At 42.8% G+C, this 21499-nt stretch overlaps 1 protein-coding gene and 1 long non-coding RNA gene across 2 annotated transcripts; both read left to right on the top strand.

Moving 5' to 3' along the window:
* Nucleotides 1-938: 938 nt before the first annotated feature.
* LOC127341622 (uncharacterized) lies at nucleotides 939-6035 on the top strand. Its single transcript, XM_051367489.2, has 3 exons — nucleotides 939-1372; nucleotides 1474-1761; nucleotides 5494-6035. Exons 1-3 carry the CDS (start codon nucleotides 1056-1058, stop codon nucleotides 5663-5665), a joined length of 777 nt encoding a protein of 258 aa, XP_051223449.1. The 5' UTR covers nucleotides 939-1055; the 3' UTR covers nucleotides 5666-6035.
* On the top strand, nucleotides 1915-3457 carry LOC139838429 (uncharacterized). Its single transcript, XR_011754968.1, has 2 exons — nucleotides 1915-2993; nucleotides 3026-3457. It is a non-coding gene; the product is annotated as an uncharacterized lncRNA (long non-coding RNA).
* Nucleotides 6036-21499: the final 15464 nt, after the last annotated feature.

Genomic DNA, 21499 nt, shown 5'->3' with positions numbered 1-21499 from the left:
TGCACCACCGGTCGCTGATGGCCGGCCGGCCCGGGTCGAGAGGTGATGCGTTTCAAACAGATTTGACCCGTGAATCTATTTGGGATACGGGTGTCATGTTTTCTCCTCTTCCCTGGCTCAGGCTGCGTACACGCAACGAAGTAGCACGTGAGATAAATGGGACTCCCGGCCGTGTAGAACATGGCCAAGTGTGGGAGAACTCTAATTCAGATTAGTCGCAAAAAAAGATTAGTCTCGTTAAAATATGATATAATTTGATGGTTTGCTACGGTGAATCAGTAATGCTTTCGTTAGTATGGTTTTAGGTCAGTCTTTTCCGATCTACGGTTGTTATTTTTAACGACGGTTGCTGCTCTGGTGCTGGTCTTTTGAGGCTTAGCATGACGACTTCCTGTTTGTCTACTACAATAAATTTTAATATGACAAGCTTTGCTTGGCTCCGTGATGAAGGGGTGAGGACGGCGACGCGCCTTCGGCTCATGTCAGTGTCTGCAGTCGTCGCTAGGTGGTCCGAAGATCTGATTGTAATTTTTATTACTTTTGGGTTTGTTTGTACTACAATCAACTAGCTTAACCTTGTGGTTTATTTTTTATCATCGATAATGTTTTTCTATTTTTACTGGCGCCAGATGCCTAGCCAACCTATTTTTTTTAGATGTAGCCAAAACTAATTACCATAAAACAAACGGGATTCTTCTCGCGGGAACGTGAGGAATCTGATCCACGCGCGACCCGCCATGATCCTTCCGATTTCCTAAACTGACGGTGGGATGGAAATTTTCCTTTAAAAAAATTCGACGCCACTCATCAAAAAACCATTGGGTCGCGCACGAATTAGCCGTGACAGTCCATATATAATTTGACATGATGTTAACTGCGGTAGAAAAATGGTGATTGGGAGTTGGGATAAGATGATAAACTCTCTTGACAGAGCTTTCACCAACTTATTCCTCGGTCCCTCCAAACTTCCTACACGGCCACACAATCACACATTACCACAACACAAGCAAACACTTGGGAAAACTAGAGCTAGAGAGAGAGAGAGAGGGGCACAGATGGAGAGACCGATGTTCCCATCACCAGGGAGGGCGGCGATGGCGATGGCCCACGGGCAAGCAGCCTGCGCGGCCGGCGGCGGCATGGCTGGCGACTCCACGCCGGCCGCCATAAACTTCTGCTTCCAACCCTCCGATCCTCCTTCCAGCGGTGGTGCTCTCTCCAACCACCATGCCCTCCTAGGTTTCAGCCCCCTCGTTCTAGACCACCCAACCACCACCTCCACCTCCACAATCCCCGCCGCTCCCACCATGTACCGCCCCCATGCACCGCCCGGAGCTCTCCATCCTCCGAGGTCATCCCCTCCACATCCATGGTAATTTACTGATCTCCCTCACTCTCTTCTCTCTCTCTCTAGCTACATGTGTGATGCCTGAGTTGTGACTTGTGACATGTCTTGCTTCTTTTGCTAATTAGGTCTTGCGAGGAAGGCGAGCTAGAAAGGCAGGCTGGAAAGGGCCCGATGGTGGGCGGCTTGGCGTCGGGAGGAAGTGGAGCCGGTGGCCGGTTGCATGGGTCGCTGGCAGCGGCGGGGATGGGGGTCGGTGCGGTGAGGATGAAGAAATCGGCAGGGGCGAAGGCGCGGCGGAAGGTGAGGGAGCCGAGGTTCTGCTTCAAGACGATGAGCGACGTCGATGTGCTCGACGACGGCTACAAGTGGCGCAAGTACGGCCAGAAAGTCGTCAAGAACACGCAGCACCCACGGTACGTACGTGATGCATATATATGACGCTATATGTATATATGTGTGTGTACGATTTTATGATCAGGCGCGCGATTGGTAATTCCCTTGCAATATATACCTTGTCCAATTCGGTGAATGGTGAGATAAACTCATCACAAATTCACAAGTCACAAGCCACAACTTGATTAACTATGGCTATATTTTCTAAGAAAAACTAGGGTTAATTACTAGTAGTTAATAAGGAAATACATCTGCTTAGTGTCTTGGTTACTACCGTATATAATCAGTATGGATTTAGATTTCAATTCGCTAACAGTGTATTATTTCAAGCATACACATGCATGTTTAGTACCAGACCATTTTATGTATAAGCCAGAAATGTTCTTAAGAAGTACAGTTCTTGGCTGTTCTTATAACTTGGAAACACCTATAATTTCCAAACATTTGCAATGAGCACCTTTTTAAACTGCTTTATGAAAGATTCGGTGTATGGTTATTCCATATTGTCAGTGTTACATCAAAGGACACTAACACGAGATGAAATTCTAAGGAACTGAAGGTGAAATACTATGGCCTCTAGATTCATAAAAATACTTTCGCCTCCATTTTTTTACTCTTTCTGCTAGGGAGAGATAAATCCCTTGCTAGGGTTAACCTAATGTAGACGAGGTTAAGAGGTAGCTTTCTTCATGTATCATTGTGCACAGTTTTCGTTGTTGATTAATCATGCCCGCTCACGCTTGCTCACGCATATAGGCGATTGAACATACAGAGCATCAAGATATTGATGAGATCGTCATTCGATATGCTCATCATAATGCAATAACTAGTTAACTGGCACTATGTTAATTTGATCATTGACACCAAACTAGGAAGTTAAGCCAATTAGTTTTGGGTAATCTAACATCTATTCAATGCTTGATTTGAGATCATTGGATACAAATGTTCTGAATGTCCTATCATCCTATTTACGAATCCATTTTACCCACTAAATAATCCTCAGTTGTGAACTGGAGGCTTTGATGAGTTAGTGAATTCATGTTTAGTTTCTTCGGCATGCTTCCTTGTTTGCATGAAGATACAAACTCTAGGGTGTCTAGACAAGCAAGTTGTAGGATTTCACATATAAAGAAGAATATTCACCATATTCGCTAACTTTTACCATTTAAGCTTAGCATGCATCTCAATGGTGGGAGTATATTTTTAAGATACTCTCCATGTGTTCCAAGTTGTAGTAGTTATCGCACCTTAGGTCAATTTTTTTTTTTTTGAGAAAAACCTTAGGTCAAATTTGGTCTAGATACACATATAGGCGCGTTTCAGTTTGTAGGTTCTCTCATTTTGAAAAAAATATTTTGTCAACTAATTCGGAATTGAAGGAGTATATGAGTATTGTTTATTATTCTTCTCTAGTGTTTATGGAAACTACATTTTTTGCTTGATCTCGCAGCAAAAAGATCATTATATATCAAGGGTTACATATGGATAAAGTATAAATACTCCCTCCATTCATATTTTTTGTCATGGTTTTAATTCAAATTTGAATGGAATGGAGGGAGTATAACATAATTTCATTTTTTTCTAGAGAACTAGTAAATGTAAAAAAATGGTGTCGAATACAATTTTTATATAATGAGTGCTGAATAAATTTTATGTTCTTAATACGAATAAGGCCAATGGTATCTTATTATATTGATTGAAGTGTATTCCACGAATGTTGGTATAAATTGTTCGATAAAACAGGATTTTATCACATTTAATGTAATTGAATTGTTTATGTCATTATGGTTTGGATTGTCATAATTAAGTGAATGTTATGAAAATTTAACATGACAAAACTTGCATGAAAAGCCGAGAGACTTCTGACATGCAGAAACTAAAAACTCACTCTATACGTAGCTTGTGCACTTTGGCTCACAGCAAACCACAGCAAACATTCTCACAAATTAATCATTGTACGCTCCTACTATACAGTAGTTAACTTTTCCTAAAGTTCCAGTCATTGGATCACAAAAGCTTGGCAAAGTGTTTGCAAAGCTAGCTGGTCCAAAGATGGCTTTGTTATGTCTGGTCCTCTTGTTGTCGCTACTCTAACTCTCTACACCTCCTAAACTGAACCCTAATGCTTATCAACACAAGTTAATTAGCACGTTATATCTAGTTAGCTAGCTAGCTAGCTACTCATACACAAGGCACAAAACATGCTCCTATTCCATTGTTAATTTACTAGGTCGCGCTTGCTACATATTCTAAGCTAGTTCTTTGTTTACATGTCTCAACTGGATTAGATCAGAGAAGATCATAACCTTGTTTCCCTTCTTTGTGTTCTTCCATCGACTAGTCTCTATTCATGACGTCCAACTTAGAGAGCCCCTGGCCGTTCGTGTAGTCAGAAGAAGTCGTGTCGTAACTACCAGTAGGTCGAATGCTCATCGCACCATCTAATAGTTCCACTAACGTCCACTCAGCCATATGTGTGGGACGAATGCAACACAGCTATACGTCAGAACAAACAAACTAAGCCGGCCATTTTCTGTCATAAAAATAGCTAATAAGGCGGGTAATCTGAAAACATACTGTTTAGCAGTAGGGCGGCGCTTTCCCTTCTGTTTTTCTGTTCGTGTAAGCTACCTGAACATGGTTTCATTATCTCGCTGATAATGAAATTCGATCCCCTGTTGGATCGTTTGGTTTTTTTTTAACATACTGTAAGATATTTTGTTAGCAGAGATTAATCCTGTCTATATGTCTTCTCTGGGTGTGTATAGTCTAAACTCTATACGACACGTGTAGTATTTTTTGGTAAGGGATACGTGTAGTATACATATGCGTGTATGAATCTATCAAAATCTATCGATCAGTATGCATGTGTGGTGTGGTGATCATAGCAGGCAGAGGCAGTGCGAAAGCATTGACCCACAGCTAGCACCGGATCGACAGCATCCAGTCCAATCTGATTAGCCCCGTGCAATGATGCCATTGAGAGACCCAACCCGACCCTCTGGTCGATCGATCGATCTCTGGCTCACACACCACGGTAGCATCATGGCATTTCCAATCAACTGGCAGATCCTCGCAATCATCCTTCTTCTTTTCCATTTTTCTTATGTGTTCATTCATTTCAGGGAATCTCCCTAGCTTCTGCTAAGGTAACTGTGATAGCTTAACTAGGAAACGACATACACATTATCCTGTCCCAAAAACTCAACGATCTCTGGAAAAATCCTGAACCATCCAATCGATCGTAGGATCATTCATATACACAGCATGCCAAATGATTTCGAATGCTTATTTTATGTGGTATTTACGTGTTTTGATCTGACTGGCCGTGGGAGGAAGGAATCTCTCCACTGTGTGGTAAAGGGGCCATGGGAGGATGATGATGATGATGAAAGGGTGGATTTGAGCTTTGCAAAGGGCCCAAGTTTTTTGTACCCCGGCCTGCAATTATTACCACATCTTTCTGAATCTATGCCCCCATCCATTCTTGCCCTTGGGGTGAGATGAGGGGAATGATGCCAGTACCTGAGTAGCCTGGAAATATTCTATCATCTAAATATATCATTTTCTTTCCATGTCGATGTGTTGTCACTATGATTGAGAAATTTTTTTTCCCAGCATCAGTGTACTGCACCTCCTACGTGTCTACAGCTCTCTGAATATTCACTGGCAGCTAAATATTCGCGGTACTACATCATGCAGAACTGAAAATTGAGCTGACGGGAACTGCTGCTGTGTGGAAATGTGTGCAGGAGCTACTACCGGTGTACGCAGGACAAGTGCCGGGTGAAGAAGCGCGTGGAGCGGCTGGCGGAGGACCCGCGCATGGTGATCACCACCTACGAGGGCCGCCACGTCCACTCCCCCTCCCGCGACGACGACGACGACGCACGCGCCAACGCTGAGATGAGCTTCATTTGGTAGGTAGCCTCTCGCCGCGCCGGCGCCGCCGGCCGTTCATGCATGCTGCAAAGCACTGCCCGTCGTCGTCCATGCGTGCATGTTTAGTGCTCGATTACCATTGTTCTTGTTGTTGTATAGCTAGGTTGTGGTGATGTATAATACTGTAGCAGCAGTTGGAACACGTACTACTTAAGTAAGCAGTAGCTAGCGGCAATAAGAGGGCGCACGGGCGACAATGGTAAGGTGTTGGAGCTCCGGCGCCGGTGGTGGTGCTAGCAGCTACTACAGGTTATTTCATGGGATCTGGTGAAAACAGTGTAAAGTTGTTCATGTTGGCGTAACTTGCGGTGTCTTTTGTGTACCGAAGGTCGGAAGGATGATCCCTTGCTTTTTTTTGAAAAAAAAGTTCATTCGACATACCTTTTTTTTCACCTTGCTTGATGTGTTTGCACTTGGGGAAGTGGTGGTCATTTGAAATAAGAGCTGGTGTTGATTCACCATTCTTGCATATATTGAAATTATTATTTTCTTTTCGCAATAAAATATCACTTTCAACCTGTTTTCTCTTTTGGAACAAATTATTTGCCTTTTCTTTCCCTATAATGCTTGGGTTTGTCTACGTCTCAATTGACCTTATGTCTCAGTCCCCTTAGAAAAGCGCAACCGTAATTCAAAGAAATGCAAGCAAAACCGATAATTCTTATGGATCTAAATTACTCGACGTTACTTTCATCTTGTAAAGCATCTTCCCAACCATTGTGGAACAATGTCCAGTGGTGCTATTTAGAACTTAGAATTTGCATGGCAGACTCGCGAGACACGAAACCCTAGCCACCAGACTATCATCCCTTGTCAAGGCCTCCCTTTGTCTTCGGTGGCCTCTCACGCACCGTGCATTGACATTGGAGAGCGGTTTGAAAAAACGGTTTCACTATGCTATGTTTGCGTGCTCTTAGTGAATGTTATGAAGTGTATAAGTGGATTGTACTAGCCCTTTCTAATAATTCAAACTTTTTGTTGGGTCATGATTTTTGCACTAAAATTGTTGCCCCCCGCCCCTCTTTATTCATATACATGTATTTGCCCTTCTTATGTTTACTTGTTGCCTTTCTCTTCTCCCATCACACGTGAGATATGTGTTGTGAAGTGTATAAGTGGTTTGTGCCACGCCGCATATTAAGGTTGATCGGTTTAATGCGTGTGTCCACTTGTTCTCTGTCCTATGCGGCGGCTGCCCATCTCCCTCCTGTCTCCACCGGCCAAAACATTGGTTTCCTCTCCTTTCTTGCACTCCGGTGGCAGGAGGGAGGGGGACCTCGTCCCTCCATTTTGTAGTTAGCGTTAGGGCTTGTCTGTTGTTGTGTGTCATTATGGTGGTGAGAGCAGCGTCTAGGCGAATAAATCTGCCTCCACTCTACTCCCACACCGTCAGCGACCTTCACAGAGACGTCTTGGAGTTGATGACAACGCGTGCTTTTCAATTCTTCAGATCGGCATCTTGGTATTCTCGTCATTCTTCGGATCTGGCGAGATCTGTTTCTCGATGTGTCGCTGGCGTTCATCATTGTCCATGATGCCGCTGGAGATCGGGACGAGGTGGATGCTCTGGAGCCGGAAGTGGTGGATCTTTCGTTGTTCCCCGACTTCGTCGATGGGATGCGGTGGGTCTTGATTAAAGGAAGCATGAGGACATCCACCGGCATCGACTCATAAAGCCTCGTTGGTGATGATGCTTCTTTGGATCCGGCAATGATGGAGGCTCGGTGTCTCCACAAACGTTTGCCTAGGCGGCGTTGGAGTTTGGTGGCGGCCGCTAGTTTCGGCGAGTGCAGGAAACCCAGGAAACCCTGGGGATAGTTCTATATTTTTCTATCTTTTAGGGTTCTAAATGCAAAGTTTTCAGCAGGTCTGTTTTTCAGTTTGGGCGTTTGTTGGTTCATGTAACTTGATTTTCTATTAATGAAATATGTGGTTGCTCTAAAAAAAGGCCAACATATATTTATCCTGGCTTCGGCTTTGGTCAGATTTCCAATATTTCCCTTTGTTCGATCCGATATACTTTTCTTCATAATAAAATCAGTAGTTTAATTGTTTGCTAAAAGAACTGCGTTGGCATTTGTCTGACTAGATTGGTCTTGCAAAGATACTAAATAAACTAGTGGCGGACGCACCAAAAAACTGGTCATATGGGCACATTCCCCGACTTCCTTTTTATTTTTGCACTATCCATGTATGATAAAATATTAACTCAAATAACTTTTTTTGAAATGGGGAAATATCGTCCCAGCTTCTGCATCCAGAGGATGCACATGGCTTTTTATTAGATTATTCACAAAACCGTACAAGAACAATACAAAAGATCAAACTCGAAGCAACCTTACTATACGTGCAGTGGGATGAAGAGGGTGACAATACACCAACTCACATCATCCAAAAAACTAAATGCCTTCCCAAAACCGCCCAATAGCAGATGAGAAGCACATCCAGTCGAGCAGACTCTCAACGCAAGCCAACGCACACGCCACAGAAGTTGCTACCGCCGTCTTGCTCGACTCCATCTTCAAGAGAGATCATCGCATTAACCTTGCAAGACCTGCCGTCGATGCCACCATGACGCCAGACGGCTCCACCATCCTGCACGCATACATCATCCTGCATCTGTCGTCGATACCCTGCATCACCATGCCAATGAGACTCCGCGCCAATAATATGGTAGATGAATACCACTCCACCGACATCCGCCAACATCCAGCAGCTGCTCTAAAAACAATGCCCCAAGAGGTAGAACGACGCAGGGTGCGCCGCCATCGTCCGATCCGGGAGACCCGGACCTAGGGTTTCACTGGAGCAGCACGAGTGAGAGACCGCAGATTGCTACGAAGATGCCTTCAAGAAGATAGCGACGCGACACGTCGCCATCGTCCGCCAACCGAGGTCGGAGCACGGTTTTCACCGGCAGCCGCGCATCCCCAACTCGCCGAGTGTAGTGCCAAGACGGGAAAAGATGATGCCTTCGACAACGTAATGACGTCGACCGACGCCGCCATCATCCGCCAAGACCGAGGTCGAGGCTCAGTTTTCACCGGCCGCCAGGACACCCCGGACTAGATCACCATTGCCGGAGACCTGTGTGAGATCCCATGATCCCCCACACATGACTACCAGCCTGGCCAACCACCTCCGACGAAGAAGATGACCACCACCACCATGCCCGGGGCTACTGCCCCAGGTTTCCTCATGACGCGACAGATTCCCATGAAACGCCTCACTGCCGAGGAGGCAGAGGCACGACATGCAGATCGACGCCCGCCCCGGCCCAAACAGACCAAGATCGGACCCGATCTTCACAGCCGTCGCCCCGCCGCCGCATGCAGATCAACGCCATGGCCGTCGCCACCCTGCGCCTCCGCATGAAGGAGAAGTCTGGCCGGCCGCCGCCGTCGTGCCCTCCGGACATGGGGGCGAGAGGAACGGCCGCTGCCGCCGCCACGCCGCAGGACTTTGCCCGGCAGCGCTTCCAGCGACGGCGGCGGGGGAGGGGGGCGCCCTAGGGATGACGAGGGGAGGGCTCCGGCGGCTGGGCCCCGGCGCGGCGCGGCACCGCCGGCGCGGGAGGAGAGGTTAGGTCACGGGGGAGGATTAACTCAAATAACTAAATAAGGTTTTCAAAATTTCGGGGTAGGCCATGGCACCCAGATGCGTCCGCCGTTGCAAGAAACCAGATATGAGAAGAAAAAACAATTCCCGGCTACAGGGAAATAGTGTTTTTTTAGCAAAAACACGCTAGACTTTATTGATTAAGTGTGTTTACAGATATCAGAATAGAATCAGGAGGATGGATCAACCATGGGTGGCCTCCGACATCTAGACTTATCTCTGTTTCTCTCTCCTCCCTCATGGATCACTGAGAAAGAAGCTAGTTCAGTCGACATATCTTTGATCTGCTGAATAATATTCAGATTAGCACCTCCACTGCAGTTTTGAATATCTTGTAGCACACCTTTGCAATCTGATGCTAAGATAACATCTGTGCAGCCCAGATCAGTCTCTAATGAGAGAGCTTCTCCACAAGCTAGGACCTCGAGAGTATAGCTGGAGCGGTGATTCCCGAGCTCAAAACTGTTGAAGCTCCAAGATAGTTTCCTTGATCATCTCTGCAAATAGAACTTTCTGAACCTGAACAAGTACTCTGCAAAACAGCACCGTCCACTTTTATCTTGACAAAAACTACTAGAGGACTGGAGGAGGGATCTAAGCCGCAACAGAAGGACAATTCCTGTTATTGGCCGGCTGTCTTGCCTTTGTAGAGGAGTCTGCAACTTCAATTTCAGAGATGAACCTCTGAACAAATGGATGAGTCGATAGGGGGCTTTGAAATTCATTGTCGTGAATACCTTTCCTCCTAGCAAACCATATCACCTATAGAGTAACCATTAGCATTCGAAAAAAAAGAGTAACCATTAGTGATACAAACTGCGCATGAGGCATTGATTCAACATAGTAAAGTTCCACCTTCGTGCGCCCGACTCCATGGTAGCTAGTATTCATATGTTCTACTAATTCAGGTTCAGCCAAAGATCACACACGCCTGGACATATTGCACTCGAGCAATTGGTGCCTCCATGAATCCTCTGCTTCACATAATTTGCACCTACTTGTTGTTGACATTTTTTTGTGATGTACCAAATCTGCAGTAGGTAGCGACAGCTTAGCCAAACGCCGTATTTTAACCTTGGATGGAACATCAACCGCCCATAATTTTGTCCACACTTTATGTTCCTGTTCAGTATTGGATGATGCAGCAGTACCATCAAGCCAGGCCTCCATACGGTACTTGGTTTGAATTACACCTAGGCATTTTTCGGCCCGGGCCGGGCCCAAAAACCCGAACCTAAATTTTCAAGCCCGAGCCTGGCCCGGTCCGCCCTTCGGGATTACAAACCAGGCCCAAACCCGACCTGAACAGACAAAACCTGGCCTGGTCCAACAAGCCCGGCCCGAACCAAGGCAAAACCATGTTTCATGCAAGCCCGAGCCTAGCCTGGCCCAGGATTTTCGGGTCGGGCCGTCCGGGCTGGGCTGCCCATGCCCAGGAGTAGTTTGAATCAGCATTCTATAGGGGGAGCAGACTGAGAGAACTCCCTCCTTCTCTTTTTTTGTCAAAATGGAGACATAATCTTAGCCTTTGCATCGACGGTTCAATGACAGAAAATCGTGCCAACGTGACCTTATTCCTTGAAAACACGAAAACCTTCCATCAAATAGAAACCGGGGACATCGCATATCTCGAAACACCCGCAAAGAGAAACAGGAGCGCTCATCCGATCTAGCAGATTCGTAGCGAGCACCTCATGCACCGCTACAGAAGTCGTCACAACCATCGAACCATCGAGCAACCTTTTTTTTAGATAAAAGGCTTAATAGCCTGACTTTAAAATAATAAAGCCTAGAGAGGTTTAACATAGTTATTACAACCGCTACGGCATACAGCTTAGCCAAAACGCACACACACTAGCACAGGGATAGAGCCAACAAGGCGCAGAGATACACCCAAAACTCAAAGAAACCGACATCCAGCAACCTCAAGAACATCATCTCCAGACACATGACCCCATCATGGCAGGAGCGATGACTTCAGCTTACGGTACTTGGACGCATGGCGGAGTAGAGCTCGCGCAGCTCATTAATCATCTAGCAAAGATCCTCCTGGTCCCTAGCTAGTTTTGGAGTTTATACTCTACAACTGCAAGAATAACATGGTTTTAAAGATGACATCAGTGGGATGGTTAGGAATTTTCTTTTTGATACGATAGTAAGCTTATTGCGAATGAGCCATAGCGCCCACGAATGTGCAAGAAACAGTAACAAAGTAATCTACGGGGGAGGCCCGCTAGGCTAGAGAGAATATGATGGAACTGGTGAAATTGGAGGGTCTCCAAGTGCATCCAAGCAACTGGTGCAAAACACTCCAAGCAAACGTTGCTAAGGGAGCAGGAAAAGAACATGTGTGCCGCATTTTCCGGGGCCCCACACAAAGCACAAGTACCATCCAACGGACCATGCATAATGGCTATATGAATAATAGAAGGCAGTTTGTCGAGAGCAAGTTTCCAAGCAAAGATCTTGATCTTGAGGGGAACCGCAGCTTTCCACAAGTCCTTAGTATGAGTCACCGTCGTACCTTCTAAAGCTCTTCATACATGAAACTCACCGAGTACTTCCCCGAAGATTCCAGGGACCAACTACCTTATCCTTGTCGTGGGACAGCTGGACATTAGCTACCACATCACATAATTGTTGCCACTGAACCCTACCGACATGGTCCAGCGAGCGACGCAATCTGACATTCACTTCTGCCCCAGACAGGACCTAAGCAACCGTCACCTCTATGTCATCACAAATTGCAAAGATTAAGGGAAACCGATCCTTGAGAAGAGAGTGAAAGTGCATGGAGCCCCCATGTGTGGTTTTGGTAATTAATGACAATCCCTATGGACTAATGTTTGCATTGAGTTATATTTGTAGGAGTTGTCCATAGGCAATTCTTGAACCATTTGTTGGCTTCAAGGTTGCAATAAGAAGAAATTGATGAAGGATATCAAGTGTCAAGTATGTCTTGAAGATGAAGATGAAGTGAGCCCTCAAGTTACTTCAAGACATCAATATGATGACGAATGAAGAATGAAGTGAAAGTTCAAGATGAGCCAACTCGAAGAGTTCATAAGCTTGAAGCTTGCCATGGAGAAATGAAGTGCAAGTTCAAGATGAGCCATCTCAAAGAGATCCTTTGCTTGAGTCTTGCCATCCATATGGTGATCATGGATATGTGAAGATGCACCGAAGAAGAAGCTCTCCCATGGTGGATTATGGGGGAGCAATCCACATGGTGGTCATGGCTATGTGAAGATGCGCCGAAGAAGACGCTCTCCCATGGTGGATTATGGGGGAGCAATCCACAAGACTTCGTCAAGCAAGCACAAGCAAGAAAGGCGTTCCATCTTGTTGAGGTCAAGATCGTCGTCATCAAGCTCAAGTGGAATACGCAAGTATAAGGTTTGCTCTTGATATGGTTTCTTTCTCACCGGTCTCATAGTGTAGTTGGAGACCGGTTTATAGTTTAGTTGCCGTACTATCAAGAGGGCTCTCGAGTGAGTAACTCGGTCGTATCGTTCGGAGAGAGCTCAAACCTTTGCATCCTTGCATCATCTTTCTTGGTTGTTATTTGGACCTTATCCATGTGATGTTTTAGAGCTTGTGCTTATTCTCATGACAAGCTCTAGTTCATCGAAAACGGATTTCGCATAGATCACTTGTTGCGTTTTCGAGTTTGATTCATCATCTTTATTGGTTGTTATTTGGATCTTATCCATGTGATGATTTAGAGCTTGTGCTTATTCTCATGACAAGCTCTAGTTCATAAAGAATGGTTTTTGCACGGGCAACTTGTTGCATTTTCTAGATTGGAGGTTTTTCCGGTATATCTTTTTTAGATAGGTCAAACCTTTCATCATTTGTTTATATCCTCCCTTGTTGTACTATGATGGTTTCCTGCATGATCTTGTAGAGCTTGTTCCTAGCTTCAAAACAAGCCCAAGATCATCAAAATCGGAGTCCGGATGCTAAAGTTATGCCTGTTTTAGTTTTGGTGTTTCTGCAGTTTTGCCTGGCCGGATTTTTCAGAAATATCCGGGGCGGATTATCCGGGCCGGATATTTCGGAAATATCCGGGCCCCTCGAAATCGGAAGAAAAGCAGCTCTGGACAGGGGCCGGATATTTGGCCGGATTTTATCCTGGTTTTGTCCCTGAGGCTGGATTATCCGGCCCTTACTTAGGCCGGATTATCCGGCCCTGGTTTTGCCCAACGGCTCGATTTTCTTGGGGGGTATAAATACCCCCCTTCTTCCTCCTTGGGCCAAGGCTTCTCTCACTCTCTCTCTCCTCCATTGTTGAACTAGAGAAGCTTGCTCTATCTCTCAACCCCTCCATGATTCTTGCCCCCATTTGAGGGAAAAGAGAGAGGAGATCTAGATCTATATTTCTACCAATCAAATCCATCTCTTTGTGAGGAACTCTCTAGATCTTGATCTTGGTGTTCTTTGTGAATTCCTTTGTTCTTCCTCTCTTATTCCCCCAATAGCTTTTGTAGCTTTGTTGGAATTTGAGAGAGAAGGACTTGAGCATCTTTGTGGTGTTCTTGCCATTGCATTTGGTGCATCGGTTTGAGTTCTCCACGGTGATTCGTGGAGGTGAAAGAAAGAAGGTTGTTACTCTTGGGTTCTTGGAACCCTAGACGGATTCTAGGCCTTTGTGGCATCTTTGTGGTGTTCTTGGGGACTCCAATTAAGTTGTGGAGAATCTTCAAGGGCAAGGCCTTTGTGGCATCTTAGTGGTGTTCTTGGGGACTCCAATTTAGTTGTGGAGATTCTTCAAGGGCAAGGCCTTTGTGGCAATATTGTTGGGAGCCTCCAATTAAGTTGTGGAGATAGCCCCAAGCTTTGTGCGGGTTCGGTAACCTCCCTAAGGTTACATAGTGGATCGAGGACATCCCTCTTGGTGGGAATTATCGAGGAGAATACGGTGGCCCTCGTGCATTTGGAGTGACTTGTCCTCCACACCGCTCCAACGGAGAGTAGCACTCGCAAGAGTGTGAACTTTGGGCTACATCGTCGTCTCCCGCGTGCCTCGGTTATCTCTATACCCGAGCTCTTTACTTATGCACTTTACCTTGTGATAGCCATCGTGCTTGAAGTTATATATATCTTGCTATCACATACTTGCTTGTATTGCTTAGCATAAGTTGTTGGTGCACATAGGTGAACCATAGTATATAGGTTTTGGGCTTGACAAAGTAAACGCTAGTTTTATTCCGCATTTGTTAAGCCCATCTCGTAAAAGTTTTAAATCGCCTATTCACCCCCCCCCCCCCCTCTAGGCGACATCCGTATCCTTTCAATTGGTATCAGAGCAAGGTCTCTCATTCTTAGGCTTCACCGCCTTGAGAGTAAAGATGTCGGCTAGATGATTAGTGCACGATAACACTCTTATATTAGATGGCACAAATTATGATGTTTGGAAAATTTGCATGCTTAGTCATTTTCGGGACATTGACCCTTATATGGAGAAAATTGTAGATATAGGTTTTTCTCCTCCTATGGATTCACAAAATCTATCTTTAGAGGATGAGAAAAATTTATATCTCAATTCTCAAGCTTCTTATGTTCTTATGAATGCTTTGCGAGATGTAGGTCTTTTTCCATACTTGCCTTTTTGGAGCGCTCATGAGTTATGGACAAAAATTCAAGATAAATATGATGTGTCCAATATTATTAAGGATGATTGCATTGCTTCCACTTCCGGCCGTGATGAGTTCTCATCTTCATCCACTTCACCAAAGTGTGTCAAGACACAAGGTAATGATATGGTGAGTGGTGATGAAAATTGCAATGTTGATATTGAGCTTACTATTGATGATTCTTCATCTCTATCTCATTGCAATGCTTCATCTTCGGACTTAAACACATCTATCTCTAGAAATGATTTACATGCTTGTGTTGATAGTCCTTGCATATCATGTGTAAGTTGCTTGAATAAATCTCATGATGATATGCTTGATTTGTCTTGTGGCCATGATAAAAATGCTTCTATTTCCTCTAGTTGTTGTGTGGCTAACAATGTAGAGGAAACCAAAGATTCTATTGGTCAAGACAAGATCTTGAAAGGAGCCTCAAGTAACTCCTCATCTTTATCTCACGGTTCTCATATATGCCTTATGGCCAAGGGTTCCACGGTACCTCCTACCATGGAACCTAATATTTCTCGTGGGGATAAGGGTGAGGAGAAATATGAAGAAGATGATTGGGTTGTCTCTCTACGCGATAAGGGTAAGAGTGTATTCAAGGTTCTTTGCAAAGATAAAATTGCTAGCACTCACTTCTTTGAAATCTTGAGTACCGCTATTGAGAGCCAAAAACTTATTTGGATGCATGAGAACACCATTGATAAAATGGGTGCTCTTGAATGAGAGTATGCCAATGATGTGGCATCTCTAAAGGATGAACTTGAAGAAGAACAAACCACCAAGGAAGCTCTTGAGGAAACCGTTGCTCTAGAATTGTCTAGAGAAAAGGAAAACCATGATAGAGCTCTTGAGGTGGCAAATGAACTAAAGCTAAAAAATGATAAGCTTGTGTTTGTTAATGCTAAACTCCTTGAGGATTTTGAGCAACTCAAAAAGGGCTCAAGGGCTATTGAGAGTGCGCTCACCAAACTCACCGAGTCGCATGAGCAACTTAAAGCTTCTTATCTAAAAGATCATGACAACTTGCCTTCTCCCATTTCTATTAATAATGATGCTTGTGCTACTAACTCTACTTCTTGTGAAGCATCTATCTTGAAGGAGAATGTTGAGCTAAGGGCTCAACTTAAATTGCTAACTAGCAATTATGGGAAATTGGAAGAAAATCATGGAAAGCTTTCTAGCTCCTATGAGGATCTTCTAGCCTCTCATGATAGGCTAAAGTTAGCTCATGAGGCTATAATATCTAAGGCAACACCTTATGAGCCTCATGTGGGTACTAGCACTACTACTCAAAATGTTATATTGCCATGTGCTAGTTCTAGTAATCCATCCACTCATAATATTGCTAAATCTTGTGATGAATTATCTTCCTTGCCTTGTTGCTCTAACAATGAAGGTTCTACTTCCTCTAGTACTTGTGTTATTACTAACCATGTAGAGGAAATCAAAGAGCTCAAGGCCCAAGTCACTTCTTTGAAGAACGACTTGGTAAAGAGTCATGAAGGGAAATGCAAACTTGACAAGATGTTGAGTGTGCAACAATCCCCCAATGACAAGAGTGGACTTGGATTCAACTCCAACAACAAGAACAAGTCCAAGAACAACAAGATTAAGAAGGGCCAACTACAAGTCAATGACCCGACCAAGATTGTTTGCTTCAAGTGCAAAATTGAAGGGCATCATGTTAGATCTTGCCCTTTGAAGAAGAAGCAAAAAGGGAAGCGGCCTCAAGCTCAAACTCATATTCAACCTCAAGTTGAAGAAATGCCACTTCCCAAGAAGAATCAAGCCAATGCTCCCATTGTGGAGAAATCTAGTGAGAAGAAGGGGAAGAAAAGAACTTGCTACATATGCCGTGAGAAGGGCCACATCTCCTCCTTTTGCACTATTGGTACCTCATCCAACTCTATCACCATTGATGATGTTTATTCTCTTCGTAAGGATGAGGGTGGCAATGTGTTTGCCAAATATGTTGGTGCTCAAAGTGGTGTCAAGAAAAGAACCATTTGGGTTGCCAAGCCTATTGTGACTAACCTCTTAGGACCCAACTTAGTTGGGGACCAACAATCCAAAACTTGATCAATAGGTGCTTGTTGGAGGGCATTGGAGACTTGGCTACATCATGAAGAATTAAGGGATCTTCATTATATATATAATCTCAAGCCAAGTCTTGGTTATCTTGCTTCTATCATATGATCAATGTTCCTCCTTGCGGTAACATGTGCTCAACTCATTTATATTGAAAGTTACCCGCCCCTTTGCATGTGTTAGTTTTTGTTCCTAACATGTGTTTGTATATGTTGTGCTTCCTACTTGCTTTTTTTGAGAAATCAAGTCTATGCATGTTGGGTTGCACACCATGTATTTGTGTTTGTGTTGGAGCCACTTTGCATCTTGTTGTATCTTATATGGCTCTTATGAGCGATTAATGGACTATCCCATTTTGGGGGAGTGATATTCCTTTGGGAATTTCATGATCCTAACAATGTGTGTACATGAGGAATATCACTTAGAATTGATATTGCAAGATTATCTAGTCTCTATGTGGTATGTCATATTCATGAGAAATTCAAATTCTATTGTCCATTAATATCTCTAGTTGGAGCTTATTTGCCTCTTGTGAAAATAAATTCCTTATCACATTATGGGGGAGTAATAAGCTTTGTGCATATTACAAGCCTAGAAAATGTGAACATTTGAGGTTGTGTCACATAGAATTGATACCGTAAATTATCTCTCTCCTATGTGGCATGTTTTCTCAAACAAGCTCCAATTTGCGTAAATGGCTTCATTGCTAATATCTTTGTGGATCTTATTTGTGAAAGTTTTTCTTGGCATGGTTTTTCACAATGTGTCCCTCAATACATTTTTGGAAAACCATGTGCTTCAAGTCATACTATTAATTGCTTTGCATGTTGGTATGACTAAATGAAGCTATCAAGAAACTTTCTTTGCATGTTGGTTAACTCTTATCTTTTAGCATATGCTTTGTTCGTTGTAAATATGATCTTATGTATACTTATAAACTACCACCGGGAAATATTTCCTAATACCTCTTGTCCTAGGACAATTGGTAATCATTATGAGGTAGATATTTATTGATCATATCTACATTGGCTCTTGTGTTTAAATTGCCTTATTTATTGCCATGAATTTGTTGTGCTTTGACTCCCATGTGTCTTCCTTGCATCTTATGGATCTAATTTGTCTATTCAAACTTTCTTAGCATTTTTAGTAGATATAGGTAGCGTGATGATCCTAGTTTTGTGCATTTTGTATCCATATTATAAATCCTAGATAATGCACTAATCTTGGGGGAGCTCTCATATATTTGTTATAATGCTTAAACTTCTCTTGATCATTATCAAAAATTTGGTTTTGGGAGACATAAATTTTCTTTTTGATACTTTGTGCCATCATAAAAAGTGTCGAGGGTTTGGTTTATTTGTTGGAACCTTGCTCTCTTGGGAGTTGGTTATCTCATTCCTTTGTGTTTAGGTTTAATTAGCTTCTTATAATGAGATAAGTCTTTGGAGTCAATCTTGTGGTGATTTGATTCTTTGATATAATTTGGACAACCATTGTCTCTTGGTTTATTTGGTGTTTTGTCCAAATTGTATCTTCCTTTGGTTCTTGAAAATATTGTGCATGCATATTTAATATATGTATATCTTATGGCATGTGTCACTTTCTTTGATCCAATATATAGGGTAAACTCCATCAAATCCTAATTTGGCTAAGATGTGCATGAAATTCAATTTCATATCTATATGCACATAGAATTGTGGAGTTTGTCCTATATGTTGTAGTGTGTCTAACTACTTCGGACCCAATTAGTTTGGGGACCATTTTGTACTTACCTTTGTGTTAGGTACAATGGATATGCATTGGATGCTTGTCTCACTCTTGGAAAGATGTGGTGACTCAATGGTAACTTGAGGCAAGCTAGGATGGTCAACGAACACATATCTACTACATCCACACCAATGCTATCTTGGTAACAAGTATCTTCTCATGCATACTTTTCTTGTATCCAACCTTATGGTTGCATCTTGGCATGAATCTCTTGATTTGCAAATGTTGTGCTTCTTGCAAAAGTCTTAATGAAACCTCTTTATTGTGAATGTGAGTAATTTGAGATGAGTGCATTTGTTGGGAAGTATTTTAAATCATGCTCATGATTCATCCATCCCAACTATGCCTATCTAGCAATTTTGTTGCATATCAATTCCTCAAGGCTCTCACATGTGCAATATAGATGAAAGTGCAAATTTAGTTACTTCTTTTGGTATCCCCGTTTGTGATACTTGTTGCCTTTCTCAAATGCATCCCAACTATCTTCTATCCCTTGTTGATATTTGTGATGTATTTTAGTTGTTTGTGGTTGAAGTTCATTAATGTACAATAAGATAAAATTGAGCCTTTGGCCATACTATTAAGCAAAAATTCTTATTGGTATATTGCATGACTTCGTCTTGGATATCATACTATTTTTCTTGCGTATCTATTTTGTGTGTGCATGTTTCTTTGTGGATAAATATCTTTGTGATATTGCCCACTTAGAGAAACTTATACACATAAGAGATGATACATCTCCTTTTGATATCTTATTTATTTATTGCGTGTTGATTGGTCATGCTAAGCAATATAATTCATTGAAGACTATGATGATGCTTTTTGCTCATCCTTGTAATAGTCTTATAATATGCTTTATCATGCCTTTCACATATCCTCTTGGTTGAGCCTTTTTATTATGGTGCCTCTTACTTGTTGCTCAACTATTTGTTTGTTGCAAGTGTTTAGCTTACTTTTCTTTCTATGATCTATTACAAATGTTTGTATTTTAAATGTGGGAGTGAGGATTCCATGTTATGCATATTGTATTCAAATACAACATTTTAATTTATGCATGTACCTTGGGGAGCTTCCTCATTTGATTTAGAACACTATCTTGTGGTGATCATTAGAGTTTGATTCACTTGGTATCTTTTGTTTTTGAATGATATTATGGGAGTGATGATTCCATGTTTGTGCACTTTATACTCCAATGCAAATTGCCTAGTTTTGTGCACAAACCTTGGGGAGCTTCCTCATATTATTTAGAGCAATCTTATTGATCTTATCATAATATCTATCTTTCTTTTGGTATCTTCCTTGTGGTTCATTTGGTTGCTTGCTTCATTTGTTGAAGCTTCTTGACTTTGTTATCTTTTTGCAATCTTTGATCCTATCTATAGTGTGATTCCTTCCGAATATTCGTCATTGGATATGTGCATTTGATTCCACTCAAATTATGAGAAATGCACACGCTATGGAGGAACTCTCACTATATTTGCCTTCTAAATTTTTCACCCATTTCGGCAATTGGTGCCAATGGGGGAGAAGTTTGGAGGGTTTAAGGGAATTTGGTTATATCTTTGCTTTGTGCTTAAGCATGTGCCTTTATTGCCTTTATTGCATTGCATCTTGTTGCTTTGCATAGTTGAATATTTAGAGGAAACTCCACTAGGCTTTGAATGCCAATATATGCAATGAAAGTCAAGATCATTCACACATGCATATATTATGGGGAGTTTGCTCTATATATTCAACTTATTTGTTACTTAAATTCCTTATATAAACCCTCTCAAAGAGATTGTCATCAATTACCAAAATGGGGGAGATTGAAAGTGCATGGAGCCCCCATGTGTGGTTTTGGTAATTAATGACAATCCCTATGGACTAATGTTTGCATTGAGTTATATTTGTAGGAGTTGTCCATAGGCAATTCTTGAACCATTTGTTGGCTTCAAGGTTGCAATAAGAAGAAATTGATGAAGGATATCAAGTGTCAAGTATGTCTTGAAGATGAAGATGAAGTGAGCCCTCAAGTTACTTCAAGACATCAATATGATGAAGAATGAAGAATGAAGTGAAAGTTCAAGATAAGCCAACTCGAAGAGTTCATAAGCTTGAAGCTTGCCATGGAGAAATGAAGTGCAAGTTCAAGATGAGCCATCTCGAAGAGATCCTTTGCTTGAGTCTTGCCATCCATATGGTGATCATGGATATGTGAAGATGCACCGAAGAAGAAGCTCTCCCATGGTGGATTATGGGGGAGCAATCCACATGGTGGTCATGGTTATGTGAAGATGCGCCGAAGAAGAAGCTCTCCCATGGTGGATTATGGGGGAGCAATCCACAAGACTTCGTCAAGCAAGCACAAGCAAGAAAGGCGTTCCATCTTGTTGAGGTCAAGATCGTCGTCATCAAGCTCAAGTGGAATACGCAAGTATATGTAATATCCCAGGTTTAGAGGCTACAAAATGAGAGAACACCAAAGTGTGCATTGCATTCATGCATAGAAAATACGGGGAATTTTCGCGCTTCAAATAAAACTTACCACAGTAACTGAAGTTTCACTTGACTTGCTGGAATTGAAGTAGATCATCAAGTCAAGCGCTATAAACTTCACTGTGATCTTTGTTAAAACCTTGTTTTGGGTAGAGATGATTTGATCTATGGATTAGATCAAATGGAATTATATTTACAACAACACATTCTTTAAGAATCAAAC

This window comes from Lolium perenne, chromosome 3, assembly GCF_019359855.2.
Source record: "Lolium perenne isolate Kyuss_39 chromosome 3, Kyuss_2.0, whole genome shotgun sequence".
Taxonomy (NCBI): Eukaryota; Viridiplantae; Streptophyta; class Magnoliopsida; order Poales; family Poaceae; genus Lolium; species Lolium perenne.
This window is presented reverse-complemented; position numbering and strand designations above follow the sequence as displayed.

Bases quoted from the DNA above. Each gene is read 5' to 3' on its own strand.
- LOC127341622 (XM_051367489.2), top strand. From the start codon at position 1,056: ATGGAGAGACCGATGTTCCCATCACCAGGGAGGGCGGCGATGGCGATG. The intron at 1,373-1,473 runs GTAATTTACTGA...TTTGCTAATTAG, and splicing joins TCATCCCCTCCACATCCATG to GTCTTGCGAGGAAGGCGAGC. The intron at 1,762-5,493 runs GTACGTACGTGA...AAATGTGTGCAG, and splicing joins AAGAACACGCAGCACCCACG to GAGCTACTACCGGTGTACGC.